The sequence below is a fragment of the Schistocerca gregaria genome, chromosome 3 (genome assembly GCF_023897955.1).
Source record: "Schistocerca gregaria isolate iqSchGreg1 chromosome 3, iqSchGreg1.2, whole genome shotgun sequence".
Classification (NCBI taxonomy): Eukaryota; Metazoa; Arthropoda; class Insecta; order Orthoptera; family Acrididae; genus Schistocerca; species Schistocerca gregaria.
Genome location: NC_064922.1, coordinates 896,763,448 through 896,789,554, shown reverse-complemented (window position 1 = coordinate 896,789,554; position 26,107 = coordinate 896,763,448). Strand labels below are relative to the sequence as shown.

Sequence of the window (26,107 nt, the reverse complement as noted above, 5' to 3'; positions counted from 1 at the left end):
CAAATAAATGCTGACGATACAGTTTAGTAACATGATGGCATATACCTCTCAGGATCCTTAGGAAACCTAAAAAAAAGACAGCTGTGGTGTCTTCTTCCTGTTGTTGCTGCAATTTAGTGCGCTACAAACACTCCCGCTTGTATAAACCATTGTAAAAATCAAAATAAACAGCCACTATTCGGTTTCACGATCGCGCCGAACTCACAGTTTAAGTTGCTGGCTGCTTGGAGCGCTACCTTGGGCGCTAGGCAACAAAATCGAGGCGAAGTATCTCGACTGTAATGTTAGACTGTAATATTACGGAGGTCTTTAGTGTGCTCCTCTGGGTGCGATATATCTGGAATTACATTTGTACATATCGATTGTTTTGCTGCTGCTCACTCGCTTCGCATCCTCTTGTTAACGAAAACAATACCAAAGAAGGAAGAACTGTTGAAACACTGTATGTGTACCCAGTTTACAAATTTTTAGAAAATAGTCCCAGAAAGGCCCCCTTCCTAACCTCTGTGGCAGGAGTTCTTCCTCGTAACTGATATGCACAGCTTCGAGGATTGGGTTGTTTGGGGGAAAGGAGACCAGACAGCGAGGACATCGGTCTCATTGGATTAGGGAAGGACGGGAAAGGAAGTCGGCCGCGCCCTTTCAGAGGAACCATCCCGGCATTTGCCTGGAGCGATTTAGGGAAATCACGGAAAACCTAAATCAGGATGGCCGGACGCGGGATTGTACCGTCGTCCTAGCGAATACGAGTCCAGTGTCTAAGCACTGCACCACCGCCACAGCTTCGACTTTGAGATATAATGTACACAATAACTAGCTTCTATATTTCGACACTTTTCATGCATATTTTAAGGTTTTTTTAAGATGCATATAATCTGGACTCTAGTTATTATATTAACAGAAATATTTATGTATTAGAAAGTCGAGTGGACTGTAAGGCTGTACGAAACATTACTCTCCCTACAGAGAAGTCAAGTGTCAATAGAAGAACAGACAACTCAAGAAATGTTTTTTTTTTTTATTATCCATGAAATACATATTTGTATTCACTTACTTTTTACGGAGTAATCTGCAATTATACAAATATTCGAAAGTATTTCCTCATCATAAAGTTGTAGCTTATGTCATTGAATCAGGGAGATTCGGCTGTGTTTACATTTATTGCATGATTGTTCATTTCTCATGACAATTTGTTAATGCTTGGAACGCAAAAATGTAATAACTATTTCGTCAATTAACTAGAAAAATAATTAAAAACAAATTTTAATTTTACGGATGCTTTTTCACTGATTGAGGCGCTAGTGTCGCACCTAGTGTCAGACGGTAACAATGTTCGGAGCAGTGAGTGTCGCGACGGTAATGTGTGTGGTGCAGTTCCGTGAAGGCCAGTGCGAATCCGTATGGTAAGTCTTTGGTGGCAGTAGTAAAGTATGGCGGGTGATACGAAGGGCGCTTTAGGACTGCTAAGTGGTTACGGTTCTAGTGATAACAGTGATGAAGATTCGATTCCGGGAGTCAGAGTTTCAGTGAAGAGAGCAGTTCCAGCAGATTGGAATACAACAGAAGAAAAGAAAAGGAGTGCAGACATTGTAAAGTAATTTCTTTGTTTAAAGTAGGATCGTAACGATGTTGTAGGTTATGTTTTGTATATACACTGAAGCTTAGGTGGTTTATATATCCAATTTCCAGGCGTACCGATTTTTTGCAGTAGGAACTAAGGTGTAAGGAATGAATGATGTAGTTTCATTTGTTTATCCAGGGATAGGATTAATACAGAGAAATAGCAGAAGTCGTATAAATGTACACACTTAGATTAGATTAATACTTGTTCCATAGATCATGAATACGACACTTCGTAATGATGTGGAACGTGTCAGGTTAAAGAAAGATGTCTGTACAAGATATTACATTACACAAAATATTGCATGACACTAATGCTTAAGTTAGTTTTTTTCCCTCCCTTAATTTATATCTAAAAATTCAGCCAATGAGTAGAAGGAGTTGTCATCTAGAAATTCTTTTAATTTATTTTTAAATGTTGGTTGACTATCTGTCAGGCTTTTGATGCTGTTTGGTAGGTGACCCCCCTTCTGTGCCAAAGTCAGATTTAACCCTGCATAGTGAAGATCATCCTTTCTCCGGGTGTTATAGCTATGCACACTGCTATTACTCTTGAACTGGGCTGGATTATTAACAACAAATTTCAGAAGTGAATATATATACTGTGAGGATCCCTAGATCCTTAAATAGATGTCTGCAGGATGACCGTGGGTCGACTCCAGCAATTATTCTGATTACACGTTTTTGAGCAATGAATACTTTTCTACTCAACGATGAATTACCCCAGAATATGATACCATACGAAAGCAGTGAATGAAAGTAGGCATAGTAACCTAATTTACTGAGATTCTTATCACCAAAATTTGCAATAACCCTAATAGCATACGTAGCCGAACTCGGACGTTTCAGCAGACCATCAATGTGTTGCTTCCAGTTTAACCTCTCATCAATGGACGCACCTAAAAATTTTGAAAATTCTACCTTAGCTACAGACTTCTGTTCAAAGTCTATATTTATTACTGGAGTTGTGCCATTTACTGTACAGAACTGTATATACTGTGTTTTATCAAAATTTAGAGAGTCCGTTTGCTGAGAACCACTTAATAATTTTGTGAAAAACATCATTTACAATTACATCACTTAGTTCTTGGTTTTTGGATGTTATTACTATACTTGTATCATCAGCAAAAAGAACTAACTTTGCATCTTCATCAATATGGAATGGTAAGTCATTAATGTATATCAAGAACAGTAAAGGACCTAAGACCGAACCCTGTGGGACTCCGTACTTGATAGCCCCCCCCCCCCCCCCCCCCCGTTTGAGGAATCAGCTGTTGTATTAACATTACATGAACCACTTATTTCAACTTTCTGCATTCTTCCAGTTAAGTATGAATTAAACCATTTGTGCACTGCCCCCCTGAAACCGTAATGATTTAGCTTATCTAAAAGAATTCCATGATTTACACAGTGAAAGGCCTTTGAGAGATCACAAAAAATACCAATGGGTGATTTCCGGTTATTCAGAGCATTTAATATTTGATCAGTGAAAGTGTATATAGCATTTTCTGTTGAAAAGCCTTTCTGAAAACCAAACTGACATTTTGTTAGTACTTTATTTTTACATATATGGGAGGCTACTCTTGAATACATTACTTTCTCAAAATTTTTTGATAGAGCTGTCAGAAGAGAGATTGGGCGATAGTTGCTGACATCCGACGTATCCCCCTTTTTATGCAATGGTTTTACAATGGCATATTTCAGTCTATTGGGGAAAACACCCTGCTCTAAAGAGCTATTACATACGTGGATGAGAATCCTACTTATCTGTGGGGAACAAGCTTTAAGTATCTTGCTGGAAATGCCATCAATTCCGTAAGAGCTTTTACTTTTCAGTGAGTTTATTGTTTTACTGATTTCAGAGGGAGAGGTTCGTGGAAATACAGTTGTTTCAAACTGCACAGGTATGGCCTCTTCTATTAGAAGCCTTGCCGCCTCTTATGTTTAATGAGAGTGCGACTGTGGTTGGTCGTAGACTTGATAAAGCTTTTGTGAGTTGACGCCACAGGCATTTTCTAACAGAACATGAAACCCACCATACTGACACCAGTGCTTTTTTGAAGCGTACTCTTTTTTCACATCGTACCCACGGTAAAGTGTTCTATTCTTTATAGGCTTGGTGTCAGCGACATGGGGTAAGAGTTAAACATTGTTAATTGGGTCGCTCAATACTTGTCACTGCACCCATTTCTTACAATCGCAAATGACTTCGTAAGTACGTCGATTATGATCGTGTTAAATTTGCACAACAATCTTTCTGCTTGCCTAAAAACCCAAGTCAGCATCTCCCTGTGACGAGCGAGCTGTTGTTCTTGTTAATATTCGTAGACGTTAGTGTTACACATTAGTATCGTTGCGTCAAGGATTTTCGGCTAATACGTTGAAGAGGCAAACGCCTCAAATATGTAGGTATCTTAACTTTAATCTGACTGTAATGGAGAAAGAATAACAGTGTTGCGAATTGTCTAATAAAGTGAGTCTGTAAATATTGTTCTATGTAATCTTTAATATTAGAAAGGCTAATTAAAATTGTTTAGAAGAAACTTGTGACCCTATATAATCTTGACGTGCCCTATCACACACACAGATTACATTAGTTATATGCCATGGAGTGTGGTCTCTGGGGTGTGGAAAAAAGTCAATATGTACTTATAATTTAAGTGTAATACAGTGAAAAGACTATAATTTTACAGGATCCAAATAAAAGTCAATTATATGTCCATTCACAGCTGTTTGAAAGAAAGTATTATTTTTTATTTTAATTTTTTAGTGGCACATATAGGCTACATTTTAACCATATTCTGAGGCTGTGTTATTTTGAATTCAAAACTGTAAATAAAAATCATTGTGGTTTTTCTCAGTGTTAAAACCTGGTCGTAATAACTTGTCCCGAAATGTTTTCCTGCTGTAGTGACTATCACAGACTGGGAAGCAATTAAAGCGCGTGTTTGTTACATTGTGTATGCTTGCTTCTTTGATGTAGTTCTACCAACTGTACTGGTTTTTCATTCAAGGCAGTGATAACAACTCTTGTTAGTGCGTTTGGGAGCATGAGTTTACAATTGTCAAAGAATTAACTTTAGATTTGGTGCTCTGTCTGATTAAAGTGCAATAGATTTTTGTTGCATTAAAGTGCAAACACATTATCATCCGATACATCACAGTTGAAGCATCGAAACAATGTTAGGAGCATGCTGTTGGTGCTAGAGCTGAAACCTCCCCACATTGGGGCATGGGAACTGTGGACAACATTAATATCCCAGGTGACACCCAGAATTTCATCCATAAATTGTTTTGGGTGACTTGGCATTCTTTTTTTTTGTTCCTCTGCACTTCTCCCATCATCCACTGAGTAAACTGGATGCAATTGGATGTCCTTGTTTGACTACGTAATGTTACACATATGTAGACTAGTTGTTCAGTCACCTACAGTTGGAAAATTTTAAGATAGTTTGTATGGCTGAGTGCTGGCTGGCAGGTGGAGGGTGCAGCATGGCTGACCTAGTGAAGCAACCGTTACTGCCCTGTCTGGTTACAAAAGTGGTCAGTTTGAGCAGATACGGGTAGATCCCAGTGCAGGGACGGTTTGGACGGCAATTCCTCAAATGGTTAGGCTGCAGAAGGTGAACCAGAAATGGCAGAATTTAAGATAGTCTTAAATAAGGCTGCTTGCAGCTCTCCGAATTTCAGTAATAAAGCACAGTTAAATAAATCTGAGTACATCTGTGATCTCAGGAAATTGAGGCCCATCCAATGAGACAATGTCTTAATTATCTTAAAAACTACAGAAGTTAATATTTTTACGACTGAATGTTTTCACGTTGAACCTTAGAATGTACGATACCTCCACATTGGTTATTTTCGGTAACTGAAAGAACTGTACTGCAGCTTGCAGGAAAGAAAACTATATGTTTCTGTTTGAACCAAAAAATTGTGGCTTCAATGAAACATTCTCCACCAAGAAATTGTACAATTCTGGAAGGTACCCTTAAGGCTTCTTGATAGAACTGCATACAACTTCTCAAGTTTTGTTCTATCTGAAGAAATTAGAACTTCTATGGCATTCTCAACAGCAGTTACAAAGAACTGATCTTCTTTCTTGTGTTCCAACATATCCTTGAGTTCATCTTATGGATCAAGATACTTCTTCAGAACTTTGGAACAGTCCTCTCTGTGATTTAAACTAGCTTTTGGTGACGGCGAGTTGTGGATTAATCTTTCTATTGTCATAAAGCAAGCTAGCCAGTTGTAATGTGTCTCAATATCTCCACCCATTCAACATCTAGACATATGTTTTCAGAATAACATCTTCTGTGTCTGTATCAAAGTAATCAGTTGCGTGCCTCATATTATGGGCAATTTGACTTCAGTTTCCTACAACATGCATCATAAAGCAGCATAGAAACAGAATTATGCTTACAATAAATTGTTAGTTCAAAATGGTTCAAATGGCTCTGAGCACTATGGGACTTAACATCTGAGGTCATCAGTCCCCTGGAACTTAGATCTACTAAAACCTATCTAACCTAAGGAAATCGCACACATCTATGCCCGAAGCAGGATTCGAACCTGCTACCGTAGCGGTCGCGCGGTTCCAGACTGTAGCGCCTAGAACTGCTCGGCCTCTTCGGTCAGCAAATTATTTTAGTGTTGTCTGCAGTATAGGCATTGAAAATGGAATGATCATATGGCACTTATTGGCTGGGATATCCTCCTCAGGGTTCAGCTGCCGTATAGAGTCTTTTTTGTTGACGCCACTTCGGTGACTTGTGTGTCTGTGATGATGGAAATGATGGACACACAGCACCTAGACCCCTGCTGGGAATCGAACCTGGCTCCCCTTATGTGGTAGGTGGTAACGCTACTGCTGTGCTGCGTAGGTGAACAGTATAGGCATTAATCTTGTCTGAAGGCAGGCCATTTTTGTAAACTATGTTAATGACACACTCATTAATTTGGCACTTTCATAAAAGTCTAGCAACTGTTCTGTACACCTCTTGTAGCTGTGAAGTTTCTTACAGTCAGGAAACATTTTATGATTACCTTTATTGCTGACTATGTTGCAACTGAAAAGAAACCATTTTTTGCAAAAGTTCAGTCACAATAACTTTTAAAGGCTTTGAAATCATATATGTTGCACTAAATTTTCTCCCTTTGTTCTGCCACATGAAACACTGCTAGCAACACTGGAACCCCCAAAGATATGAGAAGTTTATTGAACAATTGATGTTGGTGTAACTGTGGGTGTTTTACAGTGTGAAACACAATAGTTCTGCTGCAGTCACTTTGCCTTTCTATGTTTGAGAGGTCAGTTGATTAGAAAAATGACTCCAGATATTTTTTTAAATTTTTTTAGCTCTAATTTTCTTAACGGGTTTGAGTTCTAGCTGGAAGGGAAGAATGCAGCGGAAGACAAGGTAAATAACCCAACATCCTCAGCTTTACCCATGAATGGTGCATCATTACAAGATTTTTCTTCTGAGACTCCAAAGAGAAAAAATAAGAGGCTACTGTGAACTTCAACAGCACTCAAATCAAATACAGATTTTAAAATATTAAGAGACACAGACATTTTACAGGTCAGCAGTTCAAAATACAAGACACAAAATTTCACTTAAAATACAGTATGTCTCATACAGCATGGGAAAAGTGGCAACCCTTGACTGTATACACTGTTCCTAGCTTGCCTGTTGCCACGCAAGTCACATTGATTGCTACCAGGAAAGTTTAAGAAACTCTTGAGTCCATGTTTACAGGTTTTGATTTCTGTGCTAGGGAATAGTGGCCAGAATCCTGGTCATCTTCTTTGTACATGCTTGATTAAATTTTTGCGACCATCATCCACAGCGTTTATTAACACAGCCACAGAACTACTTACATTTCACCAAAAACTGGAATGAGCCGAGTCGGTGAGCGAGCAAGCTTGGTGATGGAAGAATACCAGATAGACTGTAAGTCACCAAAAAGCTATAATCAGCTCATCAATAAACAGTCCTTAAAGGAGTCAGAAGTCCAATCCTGTAGCAGGCAGCCAGTTTCCAATAGTGTGTCCACACAATGATCAATGCACTGTGCTTATAAAGGCATTTTGGCCTATGGGTGGCATAGTTGAGGTGAGACACCTGGAGCGCCACCTGTCTTTAGTCAGTCGCTGCAACTTCTTTGCCTTATTGTTGATATTTTCCTCAGCAGTATCGACATAGCTCTTTGGGTGAGTGTACATGATTATTTGCTGGGGCAATGGGCTTAAAGGGAATAAAATGTTTATTCAGTAGAAGCAAGCCGTAAGAATATTGTGTGAAGTAGGTAAGATCTTGAACCAGCTTCCTTAATTATTTTAGGCATTCTTATTCTCATTCCCAGTATTACACCTTAATGGTTATTCTTTCTGACATATAAATCAGTTTCTGCTGAACAGTGGCCAACAGTTGTAGTTAAAATGTGGGCATAATGAGTACTCTGCTATAAAATAACACACTGAATAGGCCACTGAGTCTACAAAGTTTTGTTACTTATATGACCTTATGAGAACACAGTTTTTTTATGATGATATTCTTGGGCTAAAATCCCCCCCCCCCCCTTCCCAGTTGCTAGATGTAAATGCTGATTCATATCTTCCATCATTATCCCCTCTGTCATCATCGTCTGAAGGTGTCCTCTGTAACATGCCAGGAATGGTGGTGGTATGAAAAGATTAGGGAAATGTAATTTACTGTTGTAGATAGTCACTGCCTGCAAAGGCAGAATGCTAGTAGTATCACAGATTTATGTGGAAATTGAAAAGCTGAGTGTATTCTCATAAATCCTTGACTTTGTATTGTCACAGTCCAACTTTCATTTGTGATAGAATAGGTACTGTAAAATTAATAGTTGTACTGAGACAAAACTTTGTTACAGATTGCCTCTTCCACCTGCTCTGCGTTCGCTCTACAATAAAGATGAACAAGAAAGAACAGATGATGATCCTTCGCATCATGAAGGACGAGTAAGATCCTTTCCACATGAAAGAGGAAACTGGGTGACATTTGTATATATACCATGTAATAAATAATTTATATCACATGTAAATGAACTTGCTATGTGTTAGGTAGTTTTCTGAAACTTCTAACAAAATACATGAACATTGCAGGTGATCCATCGCCTTTAATACATACTTTGCTGGAGGTATTTTGTAATCTGTTGGAGAGCATAGCTGTACTTAAACCTGTCAGCGACTTACACATAAGCCTCACCCAAACAGTTGTACTGCGACATCACTGGATTGACCCCTTTGTGGACTCTGTTTCTGAGAAAGTAAAAGAGTTGCCAAGGTAAAATATGCAAACTGTTCTGTGCAGATTCAACTGTTTACTGGGCTCTCAAATAAGTATTCAAATGTTTCAAAATTGCAGGTTTCGTATAACATTTGATTCAGTGAATGTGTATTGTAATGAAGCAAAAACCAGAACATTTATTGGGCTGACAGTTTCTTCTGGGGCAGATGCTCTGATGAGTGCAATAAGAGTGTTAGATGAATGTCTTTCTGAATTCAAGTTACCTGCCTTCTATGAGGTAAGAATCATAATTATCTCTAAAAAAGAAAGTATTGTACTTGATACAGAATTGAGGTTAAGTTAAGTGTGCACACAAATAGCATGTAGGTAAGGCATGCACAGATTGAATTGCCATTATTTTAGCAGTTGGTAGTTATCTGCTTCTTGCCTGTTCTGTTCTTAAAATGTACTTGTAATAAGTGCCTATGTTTCTTTGTAACAGATTTGAAGTACATCATATGGTGGCACAAGTTTCATCAGTGAAATACTGTCATAATTATAGATTCTGGTTAGTTTTGCTGGTTGTGTAAGCAGTTAAGGTGCCATTTATGAGAGATGTTGAGTACTGAAAATGTTTTGTAGCAGCGTTGCAAAAGCAGAATTTAATTTTCTCAGGCAAGAACTGTCAATATTGCAGCAATTATTTTGAGATTTTTAAATTCTGTAAGAGATTCCAAATAGCAGAATTAAGCTCATAAAGGAAGTTGACAATTTTTTCAAGAATCTGATGACCAGATGAGATCTGAACACTACTACTGCAGAATACTAGCCCAGGTTGCTTGTGGTACTATTGTGAGTTTTTACATGGCCTTGAGCGATTGCAGTTCATTCTTCCTTCCTGGGCTGCATTTCCTTTCCTTTCCTGTCCTCCTTCCTCCCTGATGTGCCCCCCCCCCTCCTCCTCCTCCTCCTCCTCCCTGTGTTCTTACTCATGTCATTCTTGCTATCCACCTGGTTTCCATGCAGTTTTGTTCCCCTTACCTTTTCTCTGTCATCCTTCTGATTAGGCATTTTTGGTCCCACTTTGGGGTTTGGCCTCCCCATCTAAATTTTCTCTCTGTAGTATGCCTACGGCATGGGTTCCTCTGCCCCCTTCCTTCCCTACTATAGCACCCTCCACCACACTGGTTCATCAGCACGTGTAGCCAGTCAGTGTGATGGGGCTGTTATATACCCATCTGGGTAAGCCATTTGACAACACAGGGATCACACTTCTGATACTTAAGCTGTTGCCACCTCATATATTCATAGGAGTGGTTGCTTCTTATTCCAGAGCATCAGAACTCCTGGCAGCGGCAGATGTGCCAGATGGCCCTTGCTGTGACTGGGTGGTGCCCAAGGGGAGAGTCCCTGATCAGATTGGGTGGTATCAGGGCGAAGGCTTTGCACATGAAGCATATCAAGCTCCAAAAATCAGGCCAGTCTCCTACAGCCATCTCTTCTTGTGGTAACGAATCACTGAAAGATGCTTCTTATGACCCTGCGGCCTTTCCTTCCTTGGCTGCGTCCTGGAAGGAGGGCCAGGCTCACCAGTGTGGGCTGAAACACTTTCCCCACTACCTGGTCTGTACTAAGATGACAGGGACACATTCATTGCCACAAAGCCATTATTTTTTGTGGAAAATATCAAAGACAAGTTTGGGGAAGTGGAGTCTCTCACTAAGAAGTGGATGGTTTTCCTGTTGAGAACTTCCCGTCCAATCTGCAGCTCTTCATGCTTGTGATTATGTCCCGGTGAATATGATCCAGGCAGTCAGTTTTCATAGGGAACTCATCCTTCAAACTGATGAACTCTGAGCCAATCTGGAATGAAGGGGTGTTCCTTCTGCTCAGCATGTGCAGAAAGATCCTAAGGATAACCCCAAGGACACTGGCATCTTTATTGTTGTTTTCAAGGCAAATACCCTCCCAGAGAAGGTCAAGGTTGTGTGTGATTAGTGTGATGTGAAGCCGTACATCCCGCCACCGAGGTTTTTCCGGTTCTTGCATTTCACTTCACTTCTCTCCGCCATGACTTCAATCCCTCCTCCTTGTCCTCTTCCCCGCATCCTCTCCTAACCATCTCCCCTTGGTTGGTTCTTCGGCCATGGGTTTGGTTGGATCTCTTCCGGGGTCTGAAAGCCTCCATTGCTCAGATGGTGTTCCGTTGTTTGTTCCAAACATTCTTACAGGAGTTTCAGGATGGCATTGTTTTTTACACTGATGGCTCTAAATCCACTGATCATGAGGGTTATGCCTTCACGTCTTCTGTTGGCATAGAACATCTTCTCTTGTCTGCCCCATGTGAAGTGTTTTCATTCAACATTCCTCCCTCACACAAATTTTGTTATGTATGGACTCAATGAATGGCCTTCATGCTATCGTTTGGTGTTTTTTCTGCCATCCTTTGGTCTCTACCATCCACGACTTTCTCACTGTTCTTGGTTGTGCTCCTTGTTTGATCAACTTTCTTTGGGTCACTTGCTGCATTGGTATTCCAGGTGATGAATTTGATGATCATTTGGGGGGAGGGAGAGGGGGGGGGGCAATAGCCACCTACCCTCTGTTCGCCATACCCCCTTCAGAGGTGGATTTGCGGCTTTACGTCAAATCCTCTATTGCTCAATCTGGGCTGAATCTTGTGAGGCTGCCCTTCTCTCCCTCTTCCACCCCCAACCCTTTGTAGTAAACTTTACTCCATCAAGGAGACTCTTCTCATGTGGTATTCTTCCCTCTGCCTCTCCCATTGAGAGTTCACCATCCTCTACCATCTTGATATTTGCCATACTGGGTTGACCCATGGGTTTTTACTATTCAATGAGTCACTCCTCCCTTTTTCTAGTTGCATGTCTTCGATCATGGTGATCCATATTTTGCTGGATTGCCCTTCCTTTTGGCCCTTTATACTAAATATACCATCCAACCTTCCTTGTTTCGGGTGTTAGGAGATGGCCCTGCATGGTTATGTTTGTCCTCAGTTTCCTTCGTGAAAGTGGTTCATATTCTCAGGTATAAGTCCCCGAATTTTCCTCTGGAAATTGAGTCTCCCCTGTTAGTGTAGGTGTTGTTCATGAAGGCCTTGACCTTGCTCCATACCAGCCAGGCTCTCCTCACATTTTCTCTACATTTTGTCTGGTCTGTAGAGCTGTTTTTTGTCCACTTCCCTATTGTCTTCTTTCCTGATGTCTTCCTCGTTATATTGTGTTAGTGGTATGGTAATGTGTTCATTTTGGGACGGATTGGTGGGGTGCTGGTGCCCCACCATGTGTAGTGGTTCTTGAACACCCCTGCTCTCATTGTTTCCACCTACCCCTTCCTTTTCGTGCTGCTCTGAAATCCTGTTTTTGTGGTTAATTTTTGCATGTTATCCCTTCCCACTGACTGGACTGTGCTGTTTGCTCTCTCCTCTCTCCTCCTCTCTCCTCCTCTCTCCTCCTCCTCTCTCCTCCTCCTCTCTCCTCCTCCTCTCTCCTCCTCCTCTCTCCTCCTCCTCTCTCCTCCTCCTCTCTCCTCCTCCTCTCTCCTCCTCCTCTCTCCTCCTCCTCTCTCCTCCTCCTCTCTCCTCCTCCTCTCTCCTCCTCCTCTCTCCTCCTCCTCTCTCCTCCTCCTCTCTCCTCCTCCTCTCTCCTCCTCCTCTCTCCTCCTCCTCTCTCCTCCTCCTCTCTCCTCCTCCTCTCTCCTCCTCCTCTCTCCTCCTCCTCTCTCCTCCTCCTCTCTCCTCCTCCTCTCTCCTCCTCCTCTCTCCTCCTCCTCTCTCCTCCTCCTCCTCTCTCCTCCTCCTCCTCTCTCCTCCTCCTCTCTCCTCCTCCTCCTCTCTCCTCCTCCTCCTCTCTCCTCCTCCTCCTCTCTCCTCCTCCTCCTCTCTCCTCTCTCCTCCTCCTCCTCCTCCTCTCTCCTCCTCCTCCTCCTCCTCCTCCTCTCTCCTCCTCCTCCTCCTCCTCTCTCCTCCTCCTCCTCCTCCTCCTCTCTCCTCCTCCTCCTCCTCCTCTCTCCTCTCTCCTCCTCCTCCTCCTCCTCCTCCTCTCTCCTCCTCCTCCTCTCTCCTCCTCTCTCCTCCTCCTCCTCTCTCCTCCTCCTCTCCCCTCCTCCCCTCCTCTCCCCTCCTCCCCTCCTCTCCCCTCCTCCCCTCTTCTCCCCTCCTCCCCTCCTCTCCCCTCCTCCCCTCCTCTCCCCTCCTCCCCCTCTCCCCTCCTCCCCCTCTCCCCTCCACCCCTCCCCCTCTCCCCCCTCCCCCTCTCCCCCCTCCCCCTCTCCCCCCTCCCCCTCTCCCCCCTCCCCCTCTCCACTCACCACCTCCACTCACCACCTCGCCTCACCACCTCCCCTCACCACCTCACCTCCCCACCTCTCCCCGTGTGAAACTGAAACTTCTCTGCAGGTTGTGATGATCAAAAACATGTAAAATGTTGTTGTTGTTGTTGTCTTCAGTACTGAGACTGATTGGATGCATCTACCCATGCTACTCTATCTAATGCAAGCTTCTTCATCTCCCAGTACCTACTGAAACCTACATCCTTCTGAATCTGCTTGATGTATTCATCTCTTGATCTCCCTCTACGATTTTTACCCTCCACTACTAAATTGGTGATCCCTTGATGCCTCAGAACATGTCCTACCAACCGATCTCTTCTTCTGGTCAAGTTGTGCCACAAACTTCACTTCTCCCCAATCCTATTCAATACTTCCTCATTAGTTATGTGATCCACCCATCTAATCTTCAGCATTCTTCTGTAGCACCACATTTCAAAGGCTTCTATTCTCTTCTTGTCCAAACTATTTACCGTCCATGTTTCACTTCCATACATGGCTACACTCCATAGAAATACTTTCAGAAAAGACTTCCCGACACTTAAAACTATACTCGATGTTAACAAATTTCTCTTCTTCAGAAACGCTTTTCTTGCCATTGCCAGTCTACATTTGATATCCTCTCTACTTCAACCATCATCAGTTATTTTGCTCCCCAAATAGCAAAACTCCTTTACTACTTTAAGTGTCTCATTTCCTAATCTAATTCCCACAGCATCACCCGACTTAATTCGACTACATTCCATTATCCTCGTTTTGCTTTTGTTGATGTTCATCTTGTATCCTCCTCAAGACACTATCCATTCCGTTCAACTGCTCTTCCAAGTCCTTTGCTGTCTCTGACAGAATTACAATGTCATCAGCGAACCTCAATGTTTTTATTTCTTCTCCATGAATTTTAATACCTACTCTGAATTTTTCTTTTGTTTCCTTTACTGCTGGCTCAATATACAGATTGAATAACATCGGGGAGAGGCGACAACCCTGTCTCACTTCTTTCCCAACTACTGCTTCCCTTTCATGCCCCTCGACTCTTATAACTGCCATCTGGTTTCTGTACAAATTGTAAATAGCCTTTTGCTCCCTGTATTTTACCCCTACTACCTTCAGAATTTGAAAGAGAGTATTCCAATCAACATTGTCAAAAGCTTTTTCTAAGTCTACAAATGCTAGAAACGTAGGTTTGCCTTTTCTTAATCTTTCTTCTAAGATCAGTCATAGGGTCAGTATTGCCTCAAACTGATCTTCCCCGAGGTCAGCTTCTACTAGTTTTTCCATTCGTCTGTAGAGAACTCACATTAGTATTTTGCAGCTGTGACTTATTAAACTGATAGTTTGGTAATTTTCACATCTGTCAACACCTGCTTTCTTTGGGATTGGAATTATATTCTTCTTGAAGTCTGAGGGTATTTCGCCTGTCTCACACATCTCGCTCACCAGATGGTAGAGTTTTGACAGGACTGGCTCTCCCAAGGCCGTCAGTAGTTCCAATGAAATGTTGTCTACTCTGGGGGCCTTGTTTCGACTCAGGTCTTTCAGTGCTCTGTCAAACTCTTCACGCAATATCGTATTTCCCATTTCATCTTCATCTACATCCTCTTCCATTTCCATAATATTGTCCTCAAGCACATCGCCCTTGTATAGACCCTCTATATACTCCTTCCACCTTTCTGCTTTCCCTTCTTTGCTTAGAACTGGTTTTCTGTCTGAGCTCTTGATGTTCATACAAGTGGTTCTCTTATCTCCAGAGGTCTCTTTAATTTTCCTGTAGGCAGTATCTACCTTACCCCTAGTGAGATAAGCCTCTACTTCCTTACATTTGTCCTCTAGCCATCCCTGCTTAGCCATTTTGCACTTCCTGTCGATCTCGTTTTTGAGACGTCTATATTCCTTTTTGACTGCTTCATTTACTGCATTTTTATATTTTTTTCCTTTCATCAATTAAATTCAATATTTCTTCTGTTACCCAAGGATTTCTACTAGTCCTCGGCTTTTTACCTACTTGATCTTGTGCTGCCTTCACTACTTCATCCCTCAAAGCTACCCATTCTTCTTCCATCGTATTTCTTTCCCCCATTCCTGTCAATTGCTCCCTTATGCTCTCCCTGAAACTCTGTACAACCTCTGGTTCTTTTAGTTTATCCAGATCCCATCTCCTTAAATTCCCACCTTTTTGCAGTTTCTTTGTAAAATGATATATGGAAACTAATTAAAAAACTTAATTTCGTGCTGAGTATCAGAAAGCACATAATCACTACAGCATCAGACACCTGCCTGCCCTGAGAAAGTGGTTCAGTAAAGGTGGGCATTTGCACACATGTGCATATTGCTGAAATACAGCTATGTCTTTATTTGAAAGGCTTATCCCTGAAAAGTGTATGTCTGAAAAGTTAAGTGCCTACATGGAAATAAACACCTAAAAACAGCAACCAAATTGCTTGCTTTCGAATACCGCAATGATATCCAGGATCATATTACAAATCTGGGATGCTTTCATGATATTTCAGGTTGCCAGTCTCTTGGTGGAGTGAGATGTATGTTGATCAAATGTTGGCGTATGGCACTATGAAAACTCAAACCTATAAACTATTCCACAGGATCTACTAAACTGAGGAAGCATTCAGGAAAAGTTAGGTCAGAAATTAATGGCACTATATTTAAGACAACGTAGGCAGTCATACATAAGTGGTTGATTAAATGGCTATAGTGAAAATCCAGCATACCCCAAGGAATAGTTGATTGCTGAATCAGTTAGTACCCTAAATCTCATTAGTGTACTTGGCAGTTTTGTAAATCATTCTTGTTTATCAACAATATTATGGAAAGTATTGGATTGCTACTCACCACATAGAGAGAGCATTGTCGCAGACTGACACCATGGAATGAGTGATAAACATTTAAGCTTTCAGCCAAAAAAGCCCTTCTTTGAAAGTAGAAAAAACACATTGTCACAGCAATTATTTGCTATTTAAAAGTCCATGTCACATTGCCTTGTAAGTCAAAACTAGTAAAAAATAGATGTTTGTAAATTTTAGTTTTTGGGTATATTGCAAGCTTAATTTAAAAAACTATGTAGTGTATCAAAATCGTTCAATAGCTGTTTTGCTCTTACGTGCATTTATATTGACATTAAGCCAGTCATTGTCATCAGTAGCCTCAAATACATACACACATTAACTGGACCTATGGCTTCATTGTTAATTGGTACTATTTACTTTCTCATTTATTGGTTGTATATTATTTTACCCTTTTCCTAATTGAAATTGAAGTCTACCCTTAAATTCCCTCTTAAGTTCTGCAGTTAATTGTTGAAATTCATCCACACTGTAAGAAATAGTACAGTCAAATTAATGTAGGAAAGGTGATTCATTTTGCATTGACACATATTCCTTTATTTTCAGTCATGGATTTAAAAACTTCCTTTAAGACTGCTGAGGATAGTTTTGGTGATATGGAATATCCTTGGCTGATTCCTTATTATACTCATAATTGAAGAGTAAAGATATTGAGTTGCTGAAAGGTACATAAAATGACTGAAAATTTTGCACGCGCGCGCACGGCCACGCGCGCGCATGCACGCACGCACGCCTAGATGGTGCAAAATATGTCTTACTTTACACATAACTTACACACCTAGATGGTGCCATATATGTCTTACTTTACACATAACTTATAGATATTGGAAGTTACATTAAACCTTTAGCTACAAATACCGAGATGCAGACACAAATAAGAGGTGCTATTTAGTGATCCCCACACAATTCATGTTCAGTTCTAAATTTTTCACTGCCATGAAGTAATATAATGGAAGTTGTAGCATTGAAATAGTCGTCTTTAGTACATTCACATATACAATGTAACGGATTCCATTGATTTGATGTGTAAATGCAGAAGTGCACAAAGGCATAGCACATTATTGTTGCTTATTATGCAATTCTCTGTGCTGGAAAGGAGATCTTAAGTCAAGGCTTGGATTAATAGAAATGGGAAATGTTTCATAACACAATTTTTCAGCAAGAAATTAATCATTGCTACCTTTGAAAGTAGTGTATGAAACTGGAGATTTAATTTTAAGAGCTTGCAGCCATTGCGCCAGTTGCAGATTCACTGCAGATGTCCCTGCATTTCGCCACAGTCTTTCGGGACTGCAAGCTTCCCATAGAACAGTTGTGCAGTATTTCATTCTTTTGCAGTCACCCAGAATTTACACCTTTCACATACTTTGTTTTACTACTCCGGTACATCATTTGCATGATATTGTTTCTACAGTGATGTTACATGCAATCAGTATCTTGTTTCTCAAGGTCTGTGAGCACAGATTTCGTCATAACTTAGTAAAGGATTTCCCGAAACCTAAGAATTGCAAGCAGATTGGCAATTTGTATTCATTGCTTCATACTATAAATTCAGTCATGAGTTGCCAACTGCTTCCTTTGCCTGATAAATATCTAATGTTTTTGCTATACAGTTGTTTTCAGAGAATATTTTGTACATTATGGTTGGAAGGGTGATAGATCTTTCCTGTGAAGTAAAAGAATTTAATCATTGCTCAGTTTTTGAAAACTGCCTTCCTCTACAGACTGACTGTAAATAATTTTGCAAATTCATTTAGTTAACTTTTATTTCAGTTTTAACCATCTCTGTTGAGACACCATTCTCGCTTGGACACCTTTCCATCTTATGGGAGCCTTTATATTTTATGAAGTAACAGCTTTTTCATGAGATGAGAAAACATTTTATTTTCCAAGCACAGATCAAAAAACTCACAAGAATAAACAACTCGTAACCAAGCTGACTACGGCAAAGATAAATATCTATCAGCTGCAGTTTTCACCCTCTGTTTTTAGCGCAGTGGATAAATGACATCGCCACATCAGCCCCCCTCCTTTTGAAACTGGGTGCACCAGGTATGTGGGGAAACTTGCACTTGATTTTTCTACCAGCTCTCGTGAAAACATCTGGTGCAGGCAATTGCTGCTCCTGTTTTGCTCTTGCTGCTTCGTTGTCCTCTTCTGAAACCGAGGGCTCGGCGAGACTATCTGCTGTTTCTTTGGCCTCCACGTTTGAGGGTGATTTTGCAGACCGAGGAAGGAGCGTACCCTCTTCGGTGTAAGCATGTTTAAGCCGCTCAATTGAGACTCTCTCTTCTTTACCATCCTTATCGATTTTGAAGCTGTGGCTTCATCTTGTTTACCCTGTATGGTCCAGAGTAAGGCGAAACAAGCGGCGGGTGCACCGTATCATCCCTAAGCCACACGTGGGACATTGCTTGGAGGTCTTTATGTACAAACACTCTCTGGTATCCATGTCTGACAGGGTTAGTGGGTTTGATGTTTCTCATTCTAACGCCGAGTTGTCTCGCAAATTGCGTGCATAGCTCAGGGGCGAACGGCTGTGTAGATGCTGGAATGATAAATTCTCCAGGAACCCTCAATTGCTCGCCATAAACCATTTCTGCGGAAGAGCATTGTAAGTCCTCCTTCCCGGCCGTTCTCAATCTGAGTAGGACCAGCGGTAGTGCTTCAGGCCATGAAGTGGAACTACACATTAATGCAGCTTTGAGCGTGCGGTGTAGTCGTTCCACCATTCCATTACTAGATGGATGATAGCTTGTGGTGCGTAGGTGGTTGCACCTGCACCGTTGTAAAAGTTCATTGAAAAGTTGGCTTTCAAACTGCCTTCCACGATCTGTTATGTTTTGCGGAACGCCAAACCTGGAGAACCATTAATGCAACAGTGCTTTTGCAACCGACTCCGCAGAAATGTCTTGTATTACAACTACTTCTGGCCACGTGGTAAAACAATCAATTATTGTGAGGAAATAGCGTTGTTCTGAAGAGCATGATAGCGGCCCACAATGTCCACACGTATATGTGAAAATCTTGCAGATGGTGTCGCGAAGTCAGCAATAGGTGCAAAGACATGTCTGCTGATTTTATTACGCTGTCATGTTAGGCATGTGTCAGTGCACGACAATCTCTTTGTATTCCAGGCCACACTACTTTGGAGGAAACTAACTTGGCTGTAGCTCGTACTCCTGGATGTGATAGGTTATGTAGTGCATTATAAATCTCGCGCTATTGTTCTGGTATGTAAGGTCGCTCCTTTCCTTTTGCTACATCACACCAAATTCCGTCTGGAACATTTGGGACAGACACACGTCTGAGCTGCAGCGCAGTTCTATGTTCCTCTATTAGATGGCGCAAGAAAGGATCTTCTCGTTGTTTAGACGCTAACTCGGTCCAACGAATTGAATTTAAACTGGCACAATTCCTAGACAGGCAATCTGTGACCAGGTTGTCTTTTCCTGAAATGTGACGCACATCAGTTGTGAACTGTGCAATGTACTCGACTTGCCTGCACTGACTTGGTGAGTTGAGCTCTGTGTCTCGTTGAAATATAGCTACTAACGGCTTGTGATCGGTAAAAATTACAAAGTGCCTCCCTTCAACAGATGTGCGAAAATGCTTCATGGCTAAGTAAATAGCAAGCAACTCACGATCACTAGCACTCCATTTTTGCTGCTGTCGAGTCAGGTTTTTAGAGAAAAATGCGAGTGGCTGCCATCTGCCATCAACTTCTTGCTGTAGCGCTGCACCCACTGCTGTTTGGCTCGCCTCAACCATGAGTGCTAAAGGAGTGCTCAATCTTGAATGTCCCAGTAGTGTTGCCCGAGAAAGACATTTCTTTGTCACGGAAAGCTGCTTCAGCTTCTGGGCACAATGGAATTTTACAATTTCCTGTTGTATTTTTACCTGCAAGTAACGTTGTGAGTGGCTCTTCGGCGGCAGCTAATTTAGGTAAGTGACGTCTGTAATAGTTGAGCATGCCTAAAAATCTGCGAAGTCCTTTGTAAGTTGTGGGAAGGGGCATCTGTTGTACGACTTTAACCTGCTCAGGCAAAGGTGACAGGCCTGCTGCTGAAACCAAATATCCCAGGAACTTAACCTCGCGTTTTCCAAATGTGCACTTTGTTTCGTTAATAATTATGCCATACTATGTCAGATGGTGGAAAAGGTGCCGCAGATGTTCGACATGCTGATATACAGAACCAGAGAATACTGAAATGTCGTCCATGTAACAAAATACGAATGGTAATTCTCGAAGCACCTCATGCATGAATCTTTGCCATGTTTGGGCAGCATTTCTGAGGTCAAGTGGCATAAAATTGTACTCAAACAAACCAAATGGTGTGATAACTGCTGTTTTTTTAATGTCAGATGGAGCCATGGGAATCTGTGAAAATGCTTTGGCGCAATCAATCACACTAAATATTTTGGCATTGCTAATCGTACTGTTAAAACCAGTCACATTGGGTACTGGGTAGCAGTCGGGAATTGTGCGGGCATTGAGCGCCCTGTAGTCTCCACATACTCTCCATGAATTGTATTTTTTACGGACCATGTGAATTGGAGATGCCCATGAACTATCGGAACTACTTACAATACCTGTTTTTAGAAGTCTGTCGAACTCAGCTCATGCCATGAGCATCTTCTCTGGAGGCAGACGCCACGGGCGGAAGGCAACGGGTTGACCTTGTGTCGTGCTAATTTAATGTTGAGTATTGTCTGCATTTCCTGGTTGTGTTGATGGATTCGGTAAGTTCTGGAAAGTCTTGAAGCAGTTTACAAAAAGTGATTCCTCCGACAGTGCTCTGATATTGCCTACAGTATACGAATTGTTCCGACTTTCGGGTGTCTTCTTGCGTGACGCACACGTGTGCCCCGCTTAATTGCGGGTACGAAATCGTATCACAATATCATGACGCGGTAGAAGAGCTGGAAATCTTCATGTGGAAAGACACGGGCACATCGTACTGCACTTGAACAGATGCGGAAGACGCAGTAGGCAATATTCCTTCTGTGGGAACTGTCACCAAACTATGGTTAACTAGGTCGGGCATAAGTCAGTAGTTCTGTAAAAAGTTCGCTCCAATTATAGCACTCGGCACATCAGCAACTGCAAAAGTCCATTTTGGATGGAAGTTGTAATTCGGATGTAATGCCATCTGTTTCTCACCATAGGTAGATATTCTGGAATTGTTTGCCGCAGTCAGCATATGTTGCGTTGTTGTCGTGAGTATATCACCTCTCTTTCTTGGATAAACACTAACTTCTGAATCTGTGTCAATCAGAAACTTCTCACCGGAAGAGAGGTCCAAGACGAACAATCGGTGCGATTGGTTGACTGCAGATACCGTGTCATTTTCACCTCTTTGAATCGCGCTATGACTCGGGCTCCTATGTTGTTGTTGATGAATGTTAGCGCCCTTTAACGCCTGTCTTTTAAGTTTGGGTAGCTGCAGGGTTGAATACACTGACGGGCAGTGTTACCGAAGCATCTGTGGTACCAGCACCATTGATCTGTCAAATCCTGTTGGATAGCATTTCTACGTCTATTCCAACTGCGACTTTGTAGCTGGTGGTGGTGTGAAGTTACTTGCACGTTGAGTTTTTCCACTTGTGCTACCAGTTGCTGTATGGTGGGTTCGGTCGATGAGCACTGCTGTTGGGAAGTATTATTGCATGTTCCTGGCTCACTTACGTCAGATTCCATCACACTACACGTTCTTGGGCCTCTATCCTGGCTGTAGTTGAATTCAGAACACGCAGAAACTTCGGTTAAGGTGTTTGCGATGGTGTCTGCCTTTTTTGCTAAGACTTGCAATGGTAAGTCTCTTTCTGCTGCAATGACGGCACGGATGTTGGCAGGAAGTTTGCGAAGCCATATTAGACGTAAAGACTCTTCAGGTAGGATTTCCGGGCCGGCTAATGTACGTAAGGCTTTGAGTACTTGTGACGGAGTCTTGTTGCCCAAATCTTCATATGCGAAAATTTTTTGTAGTCGCAAATCTGGTGACAACGTATAATGCTGTATGAGAGCTTCTTTTAGCACAAAGTAATTTTGTTGCGACAAGGTTTCTTCTACTTGCTCTATCACTTCTAAATTTAGATGTGAAACCACTATATTAAATTTGTCAATGTTGTTAGACACCCCACGCTGCCGAAATATGCATTCAGCCTGCGTAAACCAAAGCTGAGAGCGCGTTGGCCAGAATGTGGAAAGCTTAACATTTCTGTGTCGCGTGTAGGTACTACCATGTTTTGCGTTAACATATGTCGTTCCGTTTTGTGGCCAATCCAAGGGGTATGGACCCCGATCCTTGGTCGAACAGACTGTAGTCTTCTATATTGATTCCACTGCCCCATGCTTTTGTCTCTGAATTCATTATTCTCGTCGGTATATATATATTCTTTATGCTTCTGCTACGATTTTTCGGGGAGCCTTTATATTTTATGAAGTAAAAGCTTTTTCATGAGATGAAAAAATTTTATTTTCCAAGCACAGATCAAAAAACTCACACGAATAAACAACTCGTAACCAAGCCAACTACGGCAAAGATAAATATCTATCAGCTGCAGCTTTCACGTGCTGTTTTTGGCGCAGTGCATAAGTGATATCGCCACAATCTTAATCATCTGAACTGCTCTATACATTTTTAATAGCATTACTTCTAAAACATCATTACTTGCAAGTTTAACAATCTGTGTTTTTGCCTCTTGAATTATAGAAACAGTGAAAATGTTTTGGTATGTGTATAAAATTTTCTCTTGTGTAGGTACACACTAATTGTAATCTGTAATGAAAGATTATTTTGTTTTCTCCATAGTCTTTTGTTTTTAATTGTTCCTTTTGTTACATTTGGACTGTTTTTCTTACAGTTTCTTAGACATTCAAGGATATGTTTGTTTAATTCAGCATATTCTGTCATGTTCCTATTATCATTTGCTTGAACCTCTTGCCGTATGTTTGTTCTATAGCTGAAGAAGGTTGTTAGTGGCACCAAAGTTAGTGTTCACTCCCTCATGAACAAGACTGGAATTCAAGTAGAGAGTAGCAAAGCAAAAGCAGAAATGATTAACTCAGTTTTCAGATTTCCTTTAAAAAGGAAAACTTTGGGCATTGCCTCAACTTAATTCTCATACCACTAAAAAGATGTGTGAAATAGATATTAATGTCTGTACCATTGAGAAACACCTGAAATTGTTAAAATTGAACAAAGCCCCCATACTCAGTGAAATCCCTATCAGATCCTATATCCAGTTTGCAGCTGAGTTAGTCCCTCTGTTGATGGCAGTTTATTGTAGACTCATCAAACTGTGCCCAGTGGTTGTAAGAAAGCACAGGTCACATCAGTCTACAAGAAGGGTAGCAGAAGTGATCCACAAAGCTACCATCCAGTATCCTTGACATCCATTTGCTGTAAAATTTTAAAACATTCTGAGCTCAAATGTATTGAGATATCTCAAGCAGAATGTCCTCCATGTGTGAAACACATCTTGCACCTTTCTCACATGACATCCTGAAAGCCATAGACGTACCCTCTGCCATGCACATGAGTGATTGACAGAGTATGGATGTTGATGTTGCTTAATTTAAGTTGTCATAGTGAATTGTTTGTTTAATTGTTGAAAGCTAGTGGATTATCCACTATTGACTTGCTGTGCCTTTTGTTGGACCACCTGTAGGAACCACAGCTACTGTTTTGCGAACTTGTGATCCCTTTCCTGTGATCAGAGGTTGGCCTTAAACTAATTTAAATACTTATATATTATAGATGGTGTTTCAGTTGAGTGTACAAACAGAATTTGTCAAATAAATGTAATGTTGTTATTGTATTAAAAACAAAGATTCCAAGACTTACCAAGCGGGAAAGCGCCGGCAGAAAGGCACAATGAACAAAACACACAAACACACACACAGAATTACTAGCTTTCGCAACCGATGGTTGCTTCTTCAGGAAAGAGGGAAGGAGAGGGAAAGACGAAAGGATGTGGGTTTTAAGGGAGAGGGTAAGGAGTCATTCCAATCCCGGGAGCGGAAAGGCTTCCCGGGATTGGAATGACTCCTTACCCTCTCCCTTAAAACCCACATCCTTTCGTCTTTCCCTCTCCTTCCCTCTTGCCGGCCGCGGTGGTCTCGCGGTTCTAGGCGCGCAGTCGGGAACCGTGGGACTGCTACGGTCGCAGGTTCGAATCCTGCCTCGGGCATGGATGTGTGTGATGTCCTTAGGTTAGTTAGGTTTAAGTAGTTCTAAGTTCTAGGGGACTAATGACCACAGCAGTTGAGTCCCATAGTGCTCAGAGCCATTTGAACCATTTTCTCCTTCCCTCTTTCCTGAAGAAGCAACCATCGGTTGCGAAAGCTAGTAATTCTGTGTGTGTGTTTGTGTGTTTTGTTCATTGTGCCTGTCTGCCGGCGCTTTCCCGCTTGGTACGTCTTGGAATCTTTGTTTTTAATATATTTTTCCCATGTGGAAGTTTCTTTCTATTTTATTTACATCATCATTAATGTTATTGCAATGATTTCATTCATTTACATTACTGAAACTGTAACATGTTTCTTCCAACCTTACTTTCTCAATACCAGGTAGAAAGTCCATTTTCTGAGGTATCTTGCTTATATGTAATGAGTATATTCATATACTAACCTCTTTATTACAGCGTTCCTCACTGTACATCATTGCTTCTCTTAATGACCTACGTTCTTCCTCAAAGCACACACACTCAGGGTATCTTTCCATTGGGTCATCAGGTGTGTTTTCTCTGGTGTTTTGGCAGGTATTTGCAGTTCAGTTTTTGCAATGTGTAACTAGACTAACACGAACAAATACTGCTCACCAGGTCTTTCCTGTGTAGCCCTGTGTTGATAGAAAACATTGATTTGTTTCCTGTTATGACCAAAATGATTTTTAAAGTGGAATGTTATGTGCCCATTCTATTGAGCAGTCCTAAATTGGTCTAGTGTGACCAGGTCTCTAGCAGCGACAGCACCAACCAGGCCTGTGGCAACTGATACTGACATGCAGCAGTGCTGTTTAGTCACGGTTGGGTTATTGGTTGTTTTCCATATTTTACTGACCCTTTTAATACATATTGATAAAACAATTGCTACCCTAATGTAAGACTGTTGAATTGAATGGATGCGTAAAATTATACTATAAAAATAATTTTGCTCATAACAGGAAACACACTTTCTAGTGACACTGAGCATCATGTGAAAGGCTTAATGAGCAGTATTTGTTTCAGCTAACTCTATCTACACATTGCAAAAGTAAAAATACAGTTATCTGTCAAAACAGCAGAGAAAATGAACTGATGGCTCTTAGAAGAGTCACCCTATATGTTTGAACATCAGTAGCCACATCTTCCACTAACGTTACTAACACAGCTTCATTATAATAGTTTTCAAAAGATTAATCTCTTTTCATTGTTACAGAGTATCCTTCGTTACTACATAAACTCTTCACATTTCCTCCATAATTATTCCAAACTTTACCACTACTACAACATTAAATTAGAACAAAAGTCATTATCACATAACTCCATGACAGGCAATACATATTTATTTATATTGTCATATATCAGATTTTTTATGCATTCAATATTATTATATTCTGTGTTTACTATGCAACTAAATATGATCTTTTGGGGTAAAATGAATTTTTCATATTTAAAGAGACTCATGTAGAACAAATTTCTCCTCGCATAGTACTATCTTTCTCTTAGGAACATTAACATCTGCTGTTTTGTAGATATTACAGCTCCAATTGCTTTTACTAATCGTATTTGACCAATAAAAGCATAGATTTCTGACTTTCTGATTACAATTAAGTTTTATCATACGGAACTTGTGCTTGCTAAGTACACCACAATTAGGCATGTAAATAGTTAAAATATGCAGACCCTATCTATATAGCATATGATGTCAGAGCTGAAAAACAAGACATAAGTGAAGTAAGTTTAAATACTAGTAGGCTCATAAACATAAGCCTGGGAAAGAAATGCCAGATTAACAAATGTTTATTTTCCAAATGATACGCCGCT

General features: G+C 41.1%; 1 protein-coding gene across 1 annotated transcript in view; it reads left to right on the top strand.

Annotated features, from left to right (window-relative positions):
- The first annotated feature begins 1,409 nt into the window (after positions 1-1,409).
- LOC126355167 (U6 snRNA phosphodiesterase 1) overlaps positions 1,410-26,107 on the top strand; it is a 44,474-nt gene continuing 19,776 nt past the window's right edge. The window contains exons 1-4 of the mRNA XM_050005378.1: positions 1,410-1,594; positions 8,518-8,660; positions 8,750-8,930; positions 9,012-9,171. Of these exons, the coding sequence (XP_049861335.1) occupies positions 1,431-1,594; positions 8,518-8,660; positions 8,750-8,930; positions 9,012-9,171 (648 nt within the window). The 5' untranslated portion in view covers positions 1,410-1,430. The remainder of the gene's footprint in view (positions 1,595-8,517; positions 8,661-8,749; positions 8,931-9,011; positions 9,172-26,107) is intronic.